We start from the raw sequence: 18495 nt of genomic DNA, 5'->3' as shown, positions 1-18495 counted from the left end.
TAAAACGTCAGAAGTTTTCAAGTCGCTTTTTTAGGGTTTCATTTGAATATTGATTACTTAATATTGAAAAATGGCCGAAATAATATCATGTCTTGTAAATTCTAATGGCGCAGCTGATAACGCTTATCAATATATTGTATTAAATTGTTATTGATATTTTTTATATTATAAAATGTTAAAAACAAAAAATACCCGCGCATACGGCAAGCGCATGAGAGGCTCAAAAGTCAAAGTCAAAGTACACACGATGTGCATTTAAACGGGTTTTCTTTTAATTTTAAAACATTTGCCGATAACAATATAAATACATATATCATAATTTACATAATAAACAGTGCCGGCCCAGAGTGTAATTCCGTCGGTCGCCCACGCAGTGTCGTTTCCTTGGAATATTTTTAGACATTCCGCCGTTTATAAATATATCCGTACAATATAATATTATACAAACACACAGCACACACACACACACACACATGATAATAATATTATTATTGTATCATATGCGGTCCCAATGATGATGTGATAATAATATTTGTTTATGACCGCGTTAAACCGCAGAGGCTCTCAATCGTCGACCACCTACCTAACCTGCTAAAACCGCGGCGCCGTTGTCAGTAATCTAAATTTACCACCATTAGACCATTATTTTTACACGCTTTATTACTATTAAAAATTATGTACACACACACACACAACAACGATAATAATGTTATTCGTTTAATATCGTTAACGTTTAAAATAATACATAATAGATTATTATTATACACAAACAACATAATCGGTTACAAATCGCCACGGAAATAGCATTTATGCGCCCAGGGGGCTATAATTAGCCCACGTCATCGCGTGCCGGTACCGCGCATATTTTCCCAATGAGTACCTACCGTTCGTTTTAAATATTATTATCATATTTTGATGTTTTGTCCCAACACTTTTTATCGCTGCTCGAATAATTGCATTGTTTCTTTGCACTGTTTTTTTTTTTTGGCGGCCAATCGTGACCCAACAGGATCCTACCAATTATCCTAATCGGATGTTTAGGCTCAGGACTGTGGAATCACAATAATTCGTTGTCTGTGCCGCCAGGGTCTCGGATAATGTGATCCTCTTCAAATTGTAGGGGAAAACCTAACCTAACCTTTTTTTTTTTTTTTTATATCACATGCATCCATAGAAAACTGGGGAGGTACTTGCCTGTTGAGGCATTACTTCCCCCCCCAACCTAACCTAACCTAATCTAACCAAACCTCACCAAACCTAACCTAACCAAACCTAACCAACGACAAAGGTTTGTTCGAAAACTGCGGGAAAACATTATTTATATTGCTCAAGTTGTTAATTCCTGTGGAAAAGATGGGAAATGATATGTTTTACAAAATCAAAATACAGTAGAAATCATAGACGAATTGCTGTAAAGTGGTTTTACACTTAAACCTATCAAGTGCCTGTCGAAACAGCTGTTGTCGTCGAAACCTAACCTAACCTTGATCATAAGGCGGATACATCAGCAAAGGGATAGGTAAACCCACCCTCCCTTTTTTTGCAATACAACACACCAGCCGTTGTCAAACACATTTCATTGTAGGTACTAGGTGTACTCGACTTTCCTTGCAAACCCCATAGTATATTGTTTCCCGAACCAACGCAAATGGCTTTGATTGATAAATCTTAAATATTTAGTAAACAAAAAGTATAATTTATTGTACAATAGTGACAGTTTTATATTACAAAACAAACAAACAAAAAATATCACAGTTACAATATGGCTTATATAAAAAAAAAAAAAAAAACGAAAAAAAGATAGTTTAATATAAGTAGTCTGTTGTCTTGTCCATTGATAAAAACGAAAACGGCAAAAATAAAATATGCAATACAAAAATCAAAAAATAAAAACATTTTTGTAACTCTAATTGAGAGAAAAATTAATAAATAGTGATAATAATACAATATTTAAAATATAAAAATCGATTTTTGAACAAATTATCGATGATTTTTGTCTGGTTTTTAATCGATTATTCGACAGATGGATGATCGAGAAAGAAGACGAAGAGAAGCCAGAATGAGAAGGAAGAGGAGAAAGAAAAATAAATAAATTATAAAATGATACAAAAATTAAATATAATTTGGACGCCGAGGACGTGAACACAATGTATTGGCTCGGAAAACGTTAAGATAAAAAAACAACAAAAAAAAAAAGCCCTAAGGAATAACAACAAAAGCGCGTGTGGTCAAGCTTTGGAATTTTCGTCCACAGTTTTTTTTTTGCGTGGTATCGTCGTCGTCGTCATCGTGCCACAAACCGACCACGGACGTAGATCGCAGATCGCAATAGGAAAAGTGTGTGCACCGGAATCGGTCTCATATAGTATCATCAACGCCGCCACGGCCGGTCGCGTCGAAGACCGCCGACGGCCGTGCGCCGTGTTCGGGCGCGTATACTCCGCGTATGTGCCGCGCAAGGCCGCGCGGGGTGCATTTAGTAGCTTCGCAAAACGGGTCGAACCCGTCGGGGTTTTCGGCTCTGCTTCGAGCTTTTCCGCGGTGCTACGAGCAAGCGCATTCGACGACAGCCATTTCTTTCCAGGTGGTCACTTTCAAGTTGGTCGGGTTCAGCTCGTCGATGTGCACGATCTGCAACCGGTCGAGCTTGCTGGGCGCGCAACACGGCTTGGGCGGCGGCGGCGGTTGCGCGGCCGCCGAATCGCCGCCATCCCGTTTGCCGCCGTGCCGCATCCTGTGCCGCCCGTACCGCTGGGCCTGTTCCGTTTCCTGCTGTTGCCGTCTGGGCGCGTGCTGCTTCCACAGCAGGCTCTGGATGAACGCGTGCCTCGTGGCCGGATTGTACTTGGCCGGACACCGGCCGCGGCACAGGCCCGCGTCGAACCATTTGGGCTCGATGATAAAGTCGAATCCGGGTATGTCGGCGAACACCACTCGCATCTCTTCGCGACAACACTTGTTGTTGTGTTCCGTCACGGTGGCGTTACTCCGATTGGACGCTGTCGCCGCCGCCGTCTTGTCGTCCACCGGCGGGGCCGCCGGTTTGCAGTCGGTCCGGCGCCGGCGGCCCGCCCCGCCGCCGTCCGTCGGGAAAGTCGTCTGTAGCGGCCGCTTGACACCGCCGCTGTCCCGTCTTCTCCGCTTCCTGACGTCGCCGCCGGCGCACGCCACCGCTGCCGTGCCGTCGACCACGTCGTCCACGTCGACGCCGTTAAGGAACACGTGCAACACGGGCGTCCGGTGGCCGAAACCGACGGACGCGTCGGACGCCCGCACCGACAGCTCGAGCGTGCCGTTGCGCCGGTCTCTGGGCCTGCGCAACATCTCGGTCACGTCCACGTCCAGCCAGCGGCCGTCGTCTCGGCCTCTGGCGGGCCACGCGATATCCGCCACCGATTCGGTGACGGCCAGACTGCCGGCGGCCGTCGTGTACAAACGGCCGTACGCATGCACCCGCACGGGCGCCGCACCGTGCGGCTGCACCCGTTTGCCGTACAGCCGCACCACCGCCCTGATGATGGCCGAGTCTTCGGTGTGCCGCAACTTCCAATGCACCGGAAAAGTGACGTATTCCGTCGTCCAGGCTCGGCCGTCGTTTCCTGGAAACAGCATAAAACCCACGTTTAGTCAGGGTTGAGCCTTGAATTATGCCAATAAATATGATCTAAACAATATTTGAAGGGGTCAGTGGATGTAAAGGTGTTAGTGACATTTTTTGTTGTTGAATAGTTTTTTTATTTGAATAGTTTTAAAAATATTTTGAATCAATCAAAGTGATAGGATATATTAAGACAATTTAGCAAAACATTAAAACAAACAGTTGAATGCATTTGAATATATATTTAATAAAATATTGCGTTCTGAACAGTTTTTTAAATATTGTCAGTTAACACCTGTATATCTACACTCGCCCCTTAATTTCATTTTTATTCAGACCTAATTGGATTAACAAGTAAACTGGTACACAAAAAATAGTTTTTTGTGAACTTTTATAATACATTTGAGCTTCGATGCGGACCTGAGAAAATAATATTGTTTTTTTTACAATTAAGTGTATTTATTTTTATGCCTGAACCCCATTCAGGTCTTCTAAACCCCCAAAGCGATCAGAAATCTAGCCAAAAATTAAATAAATAAATTACACAATTTCTTTTCGTTACCTACACGAGTGTAAGTGCGCGTTTTGCTTTTTACCGACCGTCGCAAATGTACATTGTATGCCTATATATTATAATTATGTTATAGGTATGTAGGTAATGTCTCGTTGTGACTGTATTATTATACACATACCTGATCCCGCGGCCGGTTCGCGTTTCACCTGGCCCTGCACTTGTATTGCCGATACGTCATTATCATAACCTGCTGCCGGCGAATACTCGTCTTCGTCCATGTACAACCGGCGGAAATATTCCAAATACTTGCAGTGGAATTCGTCGTTGCCGATTTCCACCTGGACGCCCAAGGAAAACAAACAAAATACACATCAGTTCAAGTCTTTATTATGGAATTTGTGGCCCGTGGCACAAAATCACCCTGTTGGTCAGCGCAGTGCGCGAAAACGGCAACCTATACGTTGCGGGATTCCCGGCCGTCAAGAGGGGTTTTCGTCACCCGCCTGTCCACAAGCCACGAGTGGGGTACCACCGTTGACGGCGGGAATTCCGTACGGAATCTGCGACCGTTTTCGCGCATAGCACGGTTCGTTAATTCAAAATTACAAGTTAAATTTTGAAAAAATTATTTGGATATTAAATTCCAGATGAAATATGATGCACACAATACATTACACGCCACATCAATTGTACAGCATATTATATACACCGCAGAAAGCAACACTGATATAATTTCAATTTAATAAAAACTGTAATTGTACCGAGATAAGTATGTTTTTTTTCTGAAAAGGGAATGACTTTAGATAAAGTGCTCTTTATAACAATTTAAAAAATTGGACGACCCTAGATATAAAAAAAAGTTATTAACGCCATTAGGTAAGTTTAATTACTTAAGTAAATTTAGGAGGTCGTGTATACAACTGTTTTTATTAATAACAAAATAGGTAATGCATTTTTTAAGATTTTTGAAAGATTCAAGTAACATATTCACTTGACGTTAGAAAGTATCAGGTAGTTTTATATTTTTTTGTATATCATAGATTTTTTTTGTTCAAAAGTAAAGGTCGTACTAACAGTTAATAACGACAATTGGGAATTTTGTATATTATCAACTACTATTATTATGAAACTATTTTCAAAGGAGATTTATTATCGTTTTATTCGTCATATTTTTTAATTTTGTCGTTTCGTTTTAGTATTCATGCAAGTAATCAAACAAATTTCGGGCTTATTGCAATATAAATGGATTTTAGCGGTTTTTTTATCACTAGGAAAATTTCCAACAAATGAAAAAACCGTGTAAACGTGTAATAATAATAATAATTATTATGTTTCCTCTAAAAAATAATTGATATTTTGTAGCTGATATTATTTTTGAACATCTTACACCGTTTACCTATGCTACATCGCAGTATTAGACAATATTCAAATTTGTATAATATATTAATTGTTTTGGTATTTTCTTGTAAAACATTATCGACTTTTGGAAATTAAACGGCAACGTACTTAAGTGTTCAACTGACTTTTTTAAATAACAATTAATTGGCAAAGACATTTTCACCGGTCCAAAACCAGTTTTGAATAAAGTTTAAAATTTACCGCGGGAAGAAGGGTGGAGTTTTTTTTATCAACCGCACTCCGACGTTTAATTTGAATACAACTCTAATGATAATTGCCAACTCAAAACTGGTCATCGATCAGTCTAAAGTGTCGGTAGATCATTGTAAATTAGAAATTCAATTAAATATGAGAAAAATGTTACGTTACAATTTGATTTTGAAAAGTCGCTAACGATCTAGGTTAGGTTAGGTTAGGTTACAAATTTGAATATTGTAAAATGTAAAACCCACATGAATAAAAAATATTCGCAAAAAGAAACTATAAAATTGCAGTTTTAGAAAGAACGGTATATAATGATATTCAGGATAACCTCAAAAAAAAAAAAAAAATCACAACCGGAAAAACCGAAAACCAAAAGATGAGATTTCCAAAAAAAAAAAAAAAGGCCCAATAAAAATAATATATAGATATATTATTATTCTCACCTTGGTCATGTCGGGCAGTTTGTCCAGTTTTAGTCCTTTGATGATGTTGTGCCGCAATTCGGCCAGGTCCGGCCGGCGCGCCGGCGGTTCCGGGAAACTTTGTCCGTCGGCCGCGGCGGCTGAGGTGCACGTGACAAAGTCGACGCACAGCAGGACGACGACGACGACGACTAGCACGAGGACTTGTGACCGTGGCGGCGGCGGCGGCGCGTCCACGGCGGCACAACTGCACGTAGTCCTGCTGCTGCTGACCACGACGAAACGCGACCACCGACCGTTGTCGCGTACGGCGTTGCCCATAATAGGCGGACGGCCGTCGTTGTAAATTCACGGTGTACGCGCGCCGCACCGGTGTTATCGGTCGGCCGGCCGGCGTGAACGCATAATTAAAAAAAAAAAAAAAATTCACACAAATAAAATAAAAATAAAACGATTATCAAACGGTAAAAAAGTAATAATAATAATTAACAAGATGACCCGGCGAAAGTAGTATGTATATACATAATATTATATTATACAATTATCATTATCATTATTATTATTATTTAGGTTATCGCGACCGACGGACGAAGGTGTGTGTGTGTGTTGATTGGAATCGAATAAATAATTTATATTATAAATAATAATTTTTTTCCCCACAAACAACAGTATAATATTAGCACATACGACCAGCGGCCCGAGTACACGTGGGACGCACGCGATTCGCCGGCATCCGCAATGTCATCGCGATTGGCGAATTATTTTATTATTATTATTATTATTATTATGTATGTATATATATAAAAAAAAAAAAAAATAATCGCTACACAACAGCTGCTGCCGTGCCAGCCCGGGCTATACTACTGACCGCATGCCGTCGGCCGGCCGCACGTTTTATAATGAAACGACTCTCCGTTGGAGTAGTAGTGAAATAAAAAAAAAGAAGTAATAATAATAATAATAATAAAAAAAAATCATCATATATTATTAGACGCGGCGCGCACAGTCATGCGTTTTTTTTTTTTTTTACGTGTCCGTCGAGGAGTCGCCATCGCCGTCGCCGCAGCCGCCGTTTTATTTTTTTATTTTACGTCTTCTTTTACCTACGCGCCAAACGATGACGTAGCCATGATCGGGCCAGGCCAGGCCAGCGCAGCGGCTCGCACCGAGGCAGACGGGCCGCCGCGAGGAGTACACAGGGTGATTCACGTGATACCTGTTAATTACACGTCTCGTTTTCTCAGGTGGGGAGGGAGGGGCGCTGAGTACTTTTACTGATTTTGTCACCCACACACTACATGTATTGTACTCTATTATAATAATTTCTATTTATTATTTTTTTAAGTACATTTGCTTATATTATACTACCTGTATGAGATCTTGATGAAATGATGATGTTTAAAAATGAAAAATGATTATTTAATTGATATAAAAATAAGTTTATACCTAATTGTTTTGTATATTTTAAGTGGTAATGTGAGGAATACTAAAATGTACTTTTTTACCAAATCAATTACTGGTTTTCTCTTCAAGTGTGTGTGTGAGAGAGAGAGAAATAGAGATAGGACGTCATACCCTTCAAGGCCATTTTTGAAAGATAACAATTTTAATTGTTATATATTTTATGTCATATTTATACGAAAATAATTAATCGTCCAGAAAAAGGTAAAACATAATTATTATTCTAATCTACTTCTTGTTATTTTACTTCTTTTTAAACTAGTTGTTTATTACAATCAAATTATTGCAATACAATACTGTGGTGTGAATGTATGTTATGAGTTTATTCGATTAATTAAAAAAAAAAAAATAGTTACCTTTAACTATAAATAAACTAAAAAAACGAATCAATGTTAAATTATATACATATGATAATATAATATGCCCACATCAGTATTTTTTTAGCGACCACTTTAACTCTTTGCGGCTGGCCTTTGATACTGGATTTAAAGTTCATTATTATGTAATCTTCTCCGTTCGTTTGTGGGTTTCCCTATCACCTTTTAGCGCTAAAAATGGAAAATACGTATGTAATCAATACATTTTTCACATTTAGAATAATTTGCTGAAAACTTCGGCTGGTAATTAGCTGTTTAAGATGATCGCTTTAAGAATTACCAAAGTTTAAAATCGAGGACGAAAAATCGGTCTTATACAATATGACACGTTACATGGGAAATTTTGGTTTTTCATTTGAAAAAATCCAACTTGACAACTGATCAACAGTTTTACAATTGGGCATAAATTATTTTTACAGCTGCAACAATGCACTCCAAGTTACATTGCATTGAAACAGATAAAACCAAAACTCAATTATAAATGTAAGAAATAAAAAAAACATTTGTTTTTATTGTACACAAGTCTGGTATACAGGATTATTTATTAAGGATAAGTCGCTGATTTTCTCTTGAAAAATTGCAATTTTGTAGTTTTTCTTTCCCCCCTACTTCCTGCCGTCCTAAGTATGAAACTTTATCAATAATTTTAAAAGTATAAACATCCAAAACTGATTATGGGATTGGGTCAACAATTTTACTAGATCATTGTTATTTTAAAACGGTTCGATAAATAGTGTATACGTTACCGTTTAACCTATAGTGTTTAAATGTGTTGCCATTATTATTTTTAAGAGCAAACGCGTGTCACGAATCTTAAGTGATCACCCTGTATAATATAATTATTTTTATTGTATAATAATTTATGATAATATACACAATATATTATAATACCCGTACCTAAGTGTATACATTGTAATAATAGTATATAATATAGTAATAACAAAAATATACAAACGGGTAATTACACTCTTGCTCGTGTGATATTATTATAATTATTCGTACAAGTTATTTCCCCGGTTTACACTGTCCCACCTGTTGCACAAGCCTTGAGGACAGCTATGCCTATGACGGCCAAAGTAGATCTACACCTTTTTGGTCACTGATATTTATGAATTATGTCATATATTTTATACCTAGACAATATTATACACAAATTAATCAACTAGAAAAAGGCCAAACACAATTATCTACTTCTTATCAAACTAGTTTATTTCTTGAACTCGACCTGCAATATAATACTAGTATTATGAATGTAATTTATAATATTATATTCTTCGAAAGTTTGTTCAATTAATTAAAAAAAAGAAAATAGTTTCTACTATCTACAACGCGTTAAGGAATTCTTGTCCTCGAAATTTGTTTTCATAGTAAGTATTATCTAAATCTAGTTACTCCAAATGAAACGTGCACTCCATGAATCACCCTTTACAGTTTACTTGTACACATCTGTCTGTATAAGTGGAACCATCGGCGCTATGACTAATGAGAATCCGGTTTCCATAATGTATAGTTATAGCTTATGCAACAACGTAGGAGGACTGGCAATCACTTTTATAAAGTATAAACTTTGTTTACAGACAAACGAATGGCATAAACATTTTGCTAATACAGTCTAATCAAAAAACATGTGTTATGGACAACGTACATAAGTTTCGGAATTTTAAAACAAATTTAAATACATGTCCTATTTACTATTTTGAAAAGAAAACACCAAGTACAGCCTTAATCAGTACAGTTTAAACCAGTAGAGTGTAAATCAAGTGCTGTCTGTACCAAGTTCTGTCTTTACTGTCTGGTATTTGACTTTACCACTATTACTACTACACAATGCTAATAATTAATATTATTTTCAATTTGTTTTCTACGATAATTCCATTGCTCGTCACACGTATATCAGTACCGTAATGCCAGAGTGCACCGTTTGGATCTAATCTATGTGATAGTAAAATGCGATATTTGTTTTTGGTACACTCTGTATATATATGTTTATGTATTTTTTTTAAATTTTAATTAATATAGTTATTTTGTTTTTAACGTCGGGGAATACCAGCAGGTTGATCTGCCGGTGCCGGATCTAGACATTCGTCCGCCAAACCACCACCTCCTCTTCCACTTCCACCGTGTCGAGATGACTAACCAAATAGACGGAGATTCAATGACGACAATGGCAGAGCAATAACAATTTCCAGTTTTTTTGGTAAACACATTTATTGTTTTCATCGGTTTGGACGTGAAACGTCATGAGGAAATTACGGTTCCTTGGAATGATTTTTTTCTCGAACATCCACACGGGAACATGCAGAGTGCAAGACGAGTACACGAGATATGACGGGACAACTGGATTCCTCCACGGTCAGTGATATAATTAGAAAAAATCGAATTATTTTTTTTTAATATGTTTTTGGCAATGTTTTGGAGGTAAGTTACAACGACAGGGGTTTTGACGTCTTGTAGATCTCTCTACATTGTGTGTGTCTGATAATAGAAAGTAATAATGAAATACGGATGTACCTATTACTACATATATGCAGTTTTAGTAGTAGTAGTAATAGGAATACATTAGTTTCCTTGCCCATTGGGTTCACCGAACGGTAATGTGAATCATTGAGTGACACGACGGTTCATTAACATGCTTTTTTTTCCATTGGGTGTCAACTATTGCATAAGTACTTGAGAATACAAGTGTCTAACTCGTTTGTTATTGGAACTGATCGTTTTTTTTTTTTGAAATAGCTTATATTCTAGGTGTATAAGGCAACCCGTGTTACTTGCCAATCGAACCGAGGTAAAATTTGATGGCCAAAATATACTACAACAATTATTATTGACGGAGTAGGTATGGCATTGGATGACTAACCAAAATATTGTCCATAACTGCAAGTACAATCTATACACTTATTGTATAGTATAACATAATGAACACGAGATACATTGTTAAAGATTTACTCATCACTTGAGGTGTCTCATGTCTGTAAGTACGGACGACCGTCTTTGGCATAACGCGTCAGATGAGTCAACACTCAACAATAATTGTGCAAAAGGTATTCCGGTAGTGTGACCGATCTTGACCGACATTGTACATTTATAGTTCTGCAGTAAAGTGATCCTATTTTCAGTGGTATATTATATTGTACAGCGTTATTCCATTTTCAAGTTGCAGCGATTTGTTCTACGAAAGCAAGCTGCGACCCAATGTATTTACATTTCAGGCTTTACGAAAAGTTAAATTATGTAATGGAAATAAAGAACAGGGTAGGTGTAGACTTTTTAGTTTACATAATGTTATTCCAAAATCAATTTCACTTTTGTTACTCAAGTTTTAGTGAATTTTATCGACGACGAACAATAGAATAGTATAAATACATGTTTTTTTATGTTGTAGCGTTAAAACTTTTATTTTCGAGTATTTTTAAATTGGGTACTGTTTTAATGTATTATTTTTTTTCTAAGAACTTTTATACCAGCCTTTTTAAAAAAATGTTTTATCGTGTTCTGTCGCAACTGGTCGCATCAGCTTTGAAGTATATTGATGTTGTTATTAGTTACAGGAATAAAAATTAACGATATCCGCTTTAGATAAGTCGTTTCTTTAATGTTTCCGTCCGAAACGGTGTGTAACAATTCCGGAAACTATATGAGTCGTCCCGTCTAGTAATGTTAACACAATATTATTAGTACTGACACATTAATAGTGTACTAGACAACGCACTAAGGTGCTGCACAGCTGCCACCAAAACGTTTTAAGTAGTCCATTAAATGTTTGAAAACTGTGTCGGTTTAAGGGTTTTTTCTCGTGTGGTTAATATTATGTTTTATTTTATTTTCAAGAAATAAAAATAAATTAACATATGAAATATTATGTTATTGGGCTGGCAACATGAAATTTGGCGATGCCTATTTGGTCACACAAAACCACACCTGAAGATAAGAGATTAGAAATAACATATCCATGATTCAATGTTTTTCCGTGAAGCGGAGGAAATGACTGTCTCATTTTGATAGCAATAATAATCTTTTTCTGTATAAATATGTTATGTCTTTCAAATAAAACTTATGAATAGTATTGTGACAAAAGAAAATTTTAACAATAATTATTATTGTTGTCTATGGTTTATAGTTATTTTTGTTGTTTTCGATTCTGCAAGTGTCGACAAATCCGTATTATAAGATTTTTAAAATTTCCAATTAAAAAAATGAATAATATAGAAAACCTTTAAATTTACATTTTAACCGAAAATATGTTGTTTTATATAATTTTTATTTGGCATTGTCATTTGTCAATATTCTCTAATCTGGATTTTTTCCACTGTTTATTCGACAATTTCTATTAATTTAAATTTTAATTATTATTATTAACATATATATTCCACCTCTCACATTTAATTAACGGCAGTTGGTTGAATTTGGTCAGAAAAAAAATACTGACAAATTTACTGACTGCCACTAGACTAAATTTTAAGCTATTCGATTTCATCTTTAGTGGGCGGTCATATCTAAGTGCAATCTTGGCAGACAATTTTAGTTTAAGACTAGAATTCCCCCCCCCCCCCCACGAATCCGAAACAGTTGAAATTATATTTATTCTTTCTAAAATTTTGTATGAAACAAGGACACCCACCAATATTATAAAATATCATTAACATCAATAGTTTTTGTATAGTTCTGTGCTGCTTTTGGCGAGTTTGGATTTACTCGGGAAATACAATGGACAGTTGTAATAGTGCCTGTTTGGGCAACTATGGATTCGGTTTTGTTTTTTATTATTCGTATCTGGATTATATTGTATTATTGCAAAATATAGCTAGTACACTATTTGTTTGTTTTATGTATTGTTTACTATTGAAAAGCGAAGATAGTTGTTTTGACAAAAAAAATGATCAAAACAACATATGCGCGGCCTTTGAAAATTACAGGTCGCTGGTAAATAAGGAAATAAACAAAACAAAATTGTACTGTTGATTTTATTAGGTTTGACATTTCTTTAAAAATGTCTACTTTAGACTTTTTTTCAATGATATCGATGATATTGTAGACAACGTTTTTTGGGGTAATTTGGCAAAAAAAAAACCAAACTAAAAATGTATTGTTACCTTGATTTCAAATGGGTCCAAAAATTGGACCCAAAGATAAAAAATAGTACCGAAATATCTTCCTCCTTTCCTTAAAAAGTATTCTTTGTCTGTTTCTGCTTTTTAAATATTTAATCAGTCCTTTAAGTTGAGTGTTGTAAAATTATCTATGTCTCTCCTATTTTTTAAGACTGATCCTCCATTGTCTCGGATCAGTTCCTATCTCCACGATAGATACTATAATAAGTTTACAAGGTAATTTTCAACATTTTTAGTTGTCATTGATACCTTTTATCGTTTTTTGTAAATTGTATTTTCCACTTTTTTGGAGACGACTTAAAATTATACTTTACAATAACTTCTTGATTGCTATACACTTCAGTCAGAACTTGATTGGGTAATTATTAGTGCATACTTAATGGGCTAAGACATAATACTTATAATTTTGTCGAAATTATATCTTTTATGGGCACGAATTTTATTCAACACCAAAACACACTGAGGTCTATGTATGCAACACCAGTAATACCAATTTCTCATATTCATCATCTATGTGATTTACTAAATTTAATACTTGGCCAGTATACTAAACCCTAATATTACAATGTTGTTGTATTTTTTTGTGATATTTATTAGAGTGTTATAACTTTTATGTGACCTACATTTTAAACTATATATATCATTAAGTTTTGACACGGGCATTTGGAAATTTTATAATATTGTAAAAAAACCTGGTAGAGGTATGTATATTTTCATGGTTCAAGTACAAGTACAAACAACAAGTGAATAAGTAAACAGTAAATGCGAATGCAAACATTATTGTATTTTTTAAGGTGTTTTTTATCGTTGCAAGGAAGATATTATTTGTGTTTTTTTTTTTTACAAACTTTAAGTAGTTTATTTTGTTATTAGCTTACACAATATATTACGGCTGACCCATAAAAGTACCACTTACTATAATTCAAACTTCAACCCCAATTCGTTTGAGATGCACAAACCAACTCCAAAAGGCATACAAAAAAAATATCTGTACTTTGATTATATTTATTTTCTTCTTAGGTAACCTAATTTACATAGCTGTTTCTGTCAATAAGTCTACCTATCTGTACATTGTTAGAAGACACTCTTACACTATAATTATCCTACCCCCTTCCTCATAAACAGGGCTTTAACTTCATGTAATAATATCAATAGTTATGATGTTTTTCACATAACTGGAAATATTATTAGAGAAAGCCGCTTCTATCTAATGTGACATTTACATTGTTAAAATGTATTGATATTTTTTAAATGATGTGTATTAGCTTTTTTATTTGGGTGTTGCCATTTAGTTTATGCATTGGACAAGCACATTATATATATATATATATAATATAATATATTCATATATTGTTTTTAACTGGTGTACAAGATAGGGGGAAATGGGAAGGGATGAATTCAAACTTTGGTCGACGTAAGTTTTTTTTGTCATAACAAAAATCCAAAAACCTAAAAAAATATTACTGTAATACAACTAGGAAATTAACTAGTGTAATATATGACCTAGAGTATTCGTCGCCTGTAAAACAGTAGTTGTTAACCAAATAAAAGCATTTGGGATTTATTGCTTTTGAAAAAAACACTACCTATTGCAATATATTATGCAATATATTATGCAATAATAGTGATATTAAGAATTATCAGTGAAATCGAACAAAATAAAATTGGTTATAGTTTATTCAGTCGGTTGACACACATAACGTTGTAGAATAAATATTGTAGAACACTGTTTTCATATGGAAAATTGTTTTTAAGTTAAAAGTTTTAGGTCATACTTACGGGCCTTGAAGAAATTGTCTACTATCTAATAATCGACACACTTTAAGAGTAAATAAAAAAAAAAGAAGCTTAATACAAAAACACATTTAAAACGGATTTTGTATGGGATCCATTAATCTTTATACAAAATCTTTAGTGCTCGAATTTCGTTCGAAATAGAGAAATAAAGAAAAAAGTTCACATCTTCCCATTCAACAAGTGTACAGCAATTTTCTTTAGAATCTGTAGACAAACTTCTTTTTATTGAAGAAAAAAATCACACAATTATTCGATTGTAGCTTTATCTATTAATTTTATCACACATTTGAGCCCACCAGCGGATTTCCCGCCCAAATTATAATATAATTAACTTTTTTAAAACAATTTCTATTTAGAGGAAAATAAAACAAATAAAAATAAGTCAGTGTAGTATTAAACTATATTTAATTTAAAAAAAAAATTGTATTGACATCTCCATTTTTTCATTGTATTTATTCGGACCAAAAATACAAAAAATGGCGCCTTTTTATTTCCCTTGAAAACCGAAAAAGACGCCCCAAAAAAATGATATATTTTTATACTTAAAATTACGGTGCACTAAAACCCTTTTAAAAATAGTCATATTTGCTCCATGTTTGTTTGGAATTTTTTTTTGAAACATAGTACTACCGATAAAAGTTGACAAACCAAAGATGATCATAAACCCTTTCCCCTAAGAGAGGTGGATACTTTTTCAGGACTTAAGGTCTGAAAATTAGACTGAAGATAAATAAGCACACTTTTTTTTTCTGGACGGGGAGAGAAGTGCGGTCGAGACCTAGAAAATATACTGTTTTTGTGTATTATTTACACTGATGTTGTTGTTGTTTTTTTGTATTATATTTTTCAATCCGCCGTTCTTATCCTACTGTGTGTATTTGTTATAAACGCCATAACGCACTGAATAATATTTGATAAATTTATTCGCCCAATAGTACCTGTACAAGTTGGAAAAAAGAGATTTATTTGGGCGTAAATAATCTTGAAAAAATAGGTCACAATATTGTGTGAAACAACAACGTCCAATGATATCTCGGTTTGTTGAAATGTAGGTACTCTTTTTGTGCAAACATATAAAAAAAACTAGGAAAATCAAAACAAAAATATTTGTTTTTGTGAAAAATGATTAATCACATTTATGTATGACCCGACAAACATAGAGACTTGTTTTGGTTGCATTTAACCTCGTGCCCATTTGAGTTTTTGGATATAAAAGGAACCGAGTTGATCACAAAATGCATAGAGAAGTATTTTTCTTTAGAAACGGTAAGTATTTGAGTTTTAAACAACTAGAAATCCCAGTTCATACATAGTATTCTATTATGTCGACCAGTTTATTCAACATGTTTTTGACGATACTATTGGTATTATCTGTAAGTATAAAACTTAATGACTTTGCAAAAAAAAATATTTTCATTTAAAATTTATTTTCCTTGAAATTGTTTTTTACAGGCATTGATTTGCAGTATAAATTGCGGTCCTGATAAACCAGCCGAGGTAAAGTTGAATTCAAATTAACACGTTTTAATAAAAATAATAGAAACATTCAATAAAAATAAAAATATGAAAATCGCCTTATTCAGTCGTTGATGAAAATCTTAACCAAAAATGGTTTTATGTCTTACAACAAATAAAATTGTTTATGATTAAAAATTTAACTCTTGTTTAGTATAATTTGTGATGATTCAAGTTAACATCAGCTCATAACCTCAAATCAAATAAAATTTTATCTCAGTGACTTGCAGTTTTCTTAATTTTTATTAAATGTAGACCAAAAATAGGATTGTTGTAAAATCAAAAAACCAAAATTTCTTAAGTTTTCTTGGAAATATATTGTTTTGTAATTGATAATAAAATTCTAAAAATTGTTTAATTAGTACCGTTAAGTACCGTTAATGTACTCCTAATGACACCGGAAATTTAAATATAATACAAACATTTATTTTTTTATGAATTCCATAACATCTCTAGATATCAAATCAAAGTTTTTTTTTTTGAAAAAATCAGAAAAATTACTTTTCAAATAGTAACTTCTATATTAGAAATTATAGTTTGATAATGAAACCACCTAAACACATCATGTTTTGCCACGTTGTGTTTTACCTACTTATTTTAGAACTTATCGTTAATTACATGTAAAATAAACGTTGTATCATCATCATGTAACTTAATGGGCATTGAAGGCCTAAAGCTGCAAACATGAGATGGTTTCCAACAATCATATTGTATCTGCATGAAAATACAAACTAATTAAATTTTGTTTTGTTTACAAATTAGACGAAAGCTGCTCAATGCTATGGCGACCTGCCAGTAGACATTGTACGTATACTACTTGTCGATTTTCCTAAAAATATTCGAATAATAATATATGATTTAAGAATAAATATAACACGTCGATATTCATGTTTTTTCAACGGTCATTCTGTACTAATATAATATTTTATAACCACACCTGGTAACAGCTCCCTACACTGAAAAGAGTAGTCGTTTTTTTACCAATATGGTGGCCACCGGTGTGCAAAACATTGCGGAGTTCCCAGACCTGGTTATAAGATACTTGGTTCTGTACCGAATATTGGTTATACTAAATATTGATAACACTATCAAACGATAACGGTAAAGTTGTGCCAAATGTCAGTGATTTTGGCCAAAATATCCTATTGACAAAATAATAGTTACCCCTCAATTTGAATCACTTCGAGTGTCACGGGACTAGTTGGACAACAGTACCTAAATTTCTTTGGACGTCTAAATATTTCGAATAATTGTTTTATTTATTATATTTGCACAGGCCACGCCAGGGTATAATCGTGATTATGACTATACCGAAGAAGACAGGATAAAAGCTTCAATCTATAACGACAATAGCGTCTCTCAATACGGCGCTCATGAAGCATACGGCCATCAGAATGGTTACCAATACCCAAGTCAATACTACGAAGGAGATTTAGTTAAAGATTCAGTAGAATAAAATTATAATATTATTTTATTACTTGTGTATTTTAATCATGTAACGGGTTTTTCAATAAATTATTATCATACACCTACAAAACACTGGAATGTTTTTATTAATAATTCTTAATTTACAATAATTATTGTGGTTAACAACTATGGTTTCTGCTCGAAATCCTGTGCTAGTATATAAATCTATATTATCAAACATTTATGGTACAATGTGCGTAGGTATAGAACCCCCCCCCCCCCCCCAATAAAACGGTTTTTACTTACTATAGCAGTTAATAGCATGTTATATAATATATTATACAACTTATGCAAACACCAAAAACAACATAGTTTCGTGTGAGGTATACCTTGTATAGATTGTTCGATAATAACATGCTTATATTAACTTATAACGTGGAAAACATTATACAAATATAAGGAAAAAGTAACCTATGGCTTTAATTACTAAAATTAAGAGTACAAAAAAATTATAAGCATATTGCAAAAAAAAAAAAAATCGAAATGTTAGCAATAAAATGTGTTATTTAACAATTAAAAGAGTATTTAATACAATTTTGTTTTCTGTTAGCCCCTTTAATTTAAAAAAAACGGTGTTATTGCTTAAAAGTAATCAATACAGCTTGCTAAATAATAATGGCAGAACATTGTACAG

The 18495-nt window shown here is 34.3% G+C and overlaps 2 protein-coding genes across 2 annotated transcripts; one reads left to right on the top strand and one right to left on the bottom strand.

Annotated features, from left to right (window-relative positions):
- Positions 1-1825: 1825 nt before the first annotated feature.
- On the bottom strand, positions 1826-6509 carry LOC126836577 (uncharacterized). Its single transcript, XM_050570117.1, has 3 exons — positions 6158-6509; positions 4291-4450; positions 1826-3599 (listed from the first exon to the last, which is right to left on the bottom strand). Exons 1-3 carry the CDS (start codon positions 6455-6457, stop codon positions 2545-2547), a joined length of 1515 nt encoding a protein of 504 aa, XP_050426074.1. The 5' UTR covers positions 6458-6509; the 3' UTR covers positions 1826-2544.
- Positions 6510-16016: 9507 nt separating this feature from the next.
- On the top strand, positions 16017-17915 carry LOC126836870 (uncharacterized). The gene is made up of 4 exons (XM_050570537.1): positions 16017-16252; positions 16332-16376; positions 17157-17198; positions 17671-17915. The coding sequence occupies exons 1-4, from the start codon at positions 16202-16204 to the stop codon at positions 17848-17850; spliced, it is 318 nt and encodes a 105-aa protein (XP_050426494.1). The 5' UTR covers positions 16017-16201; the 3' UTR covers positions 17851-17915.
- The last annotated feature ends 580 nt before the right edge of the window (positions 17916-18495 follow it).

Source organism: Adelges cooleyi, unplaced genomic scaffold (genome assembly GCF_023614345.1).
Source record: "Adelges cooleyi isolate 19-005CV unplaced genomic scaffold, UGA_ACOO_1.1 ACOO_flye_CR_arks_rails_tigmint_CR_PRNA_247, whole genome shotgun sequence".
In the NCBI taxonomy this organism is placed as follows: Eukaryota; Metazoa; Arthropoda; class Insecta; order Hemiptera; family Adelgidae; genus Adelges; species Adelges cooleyi.
The sequence above is the reverse complement of the archived record's forward strand: the minus strand, read 5'-3'. Positions and strand labels throughout refer to the sequence as shown.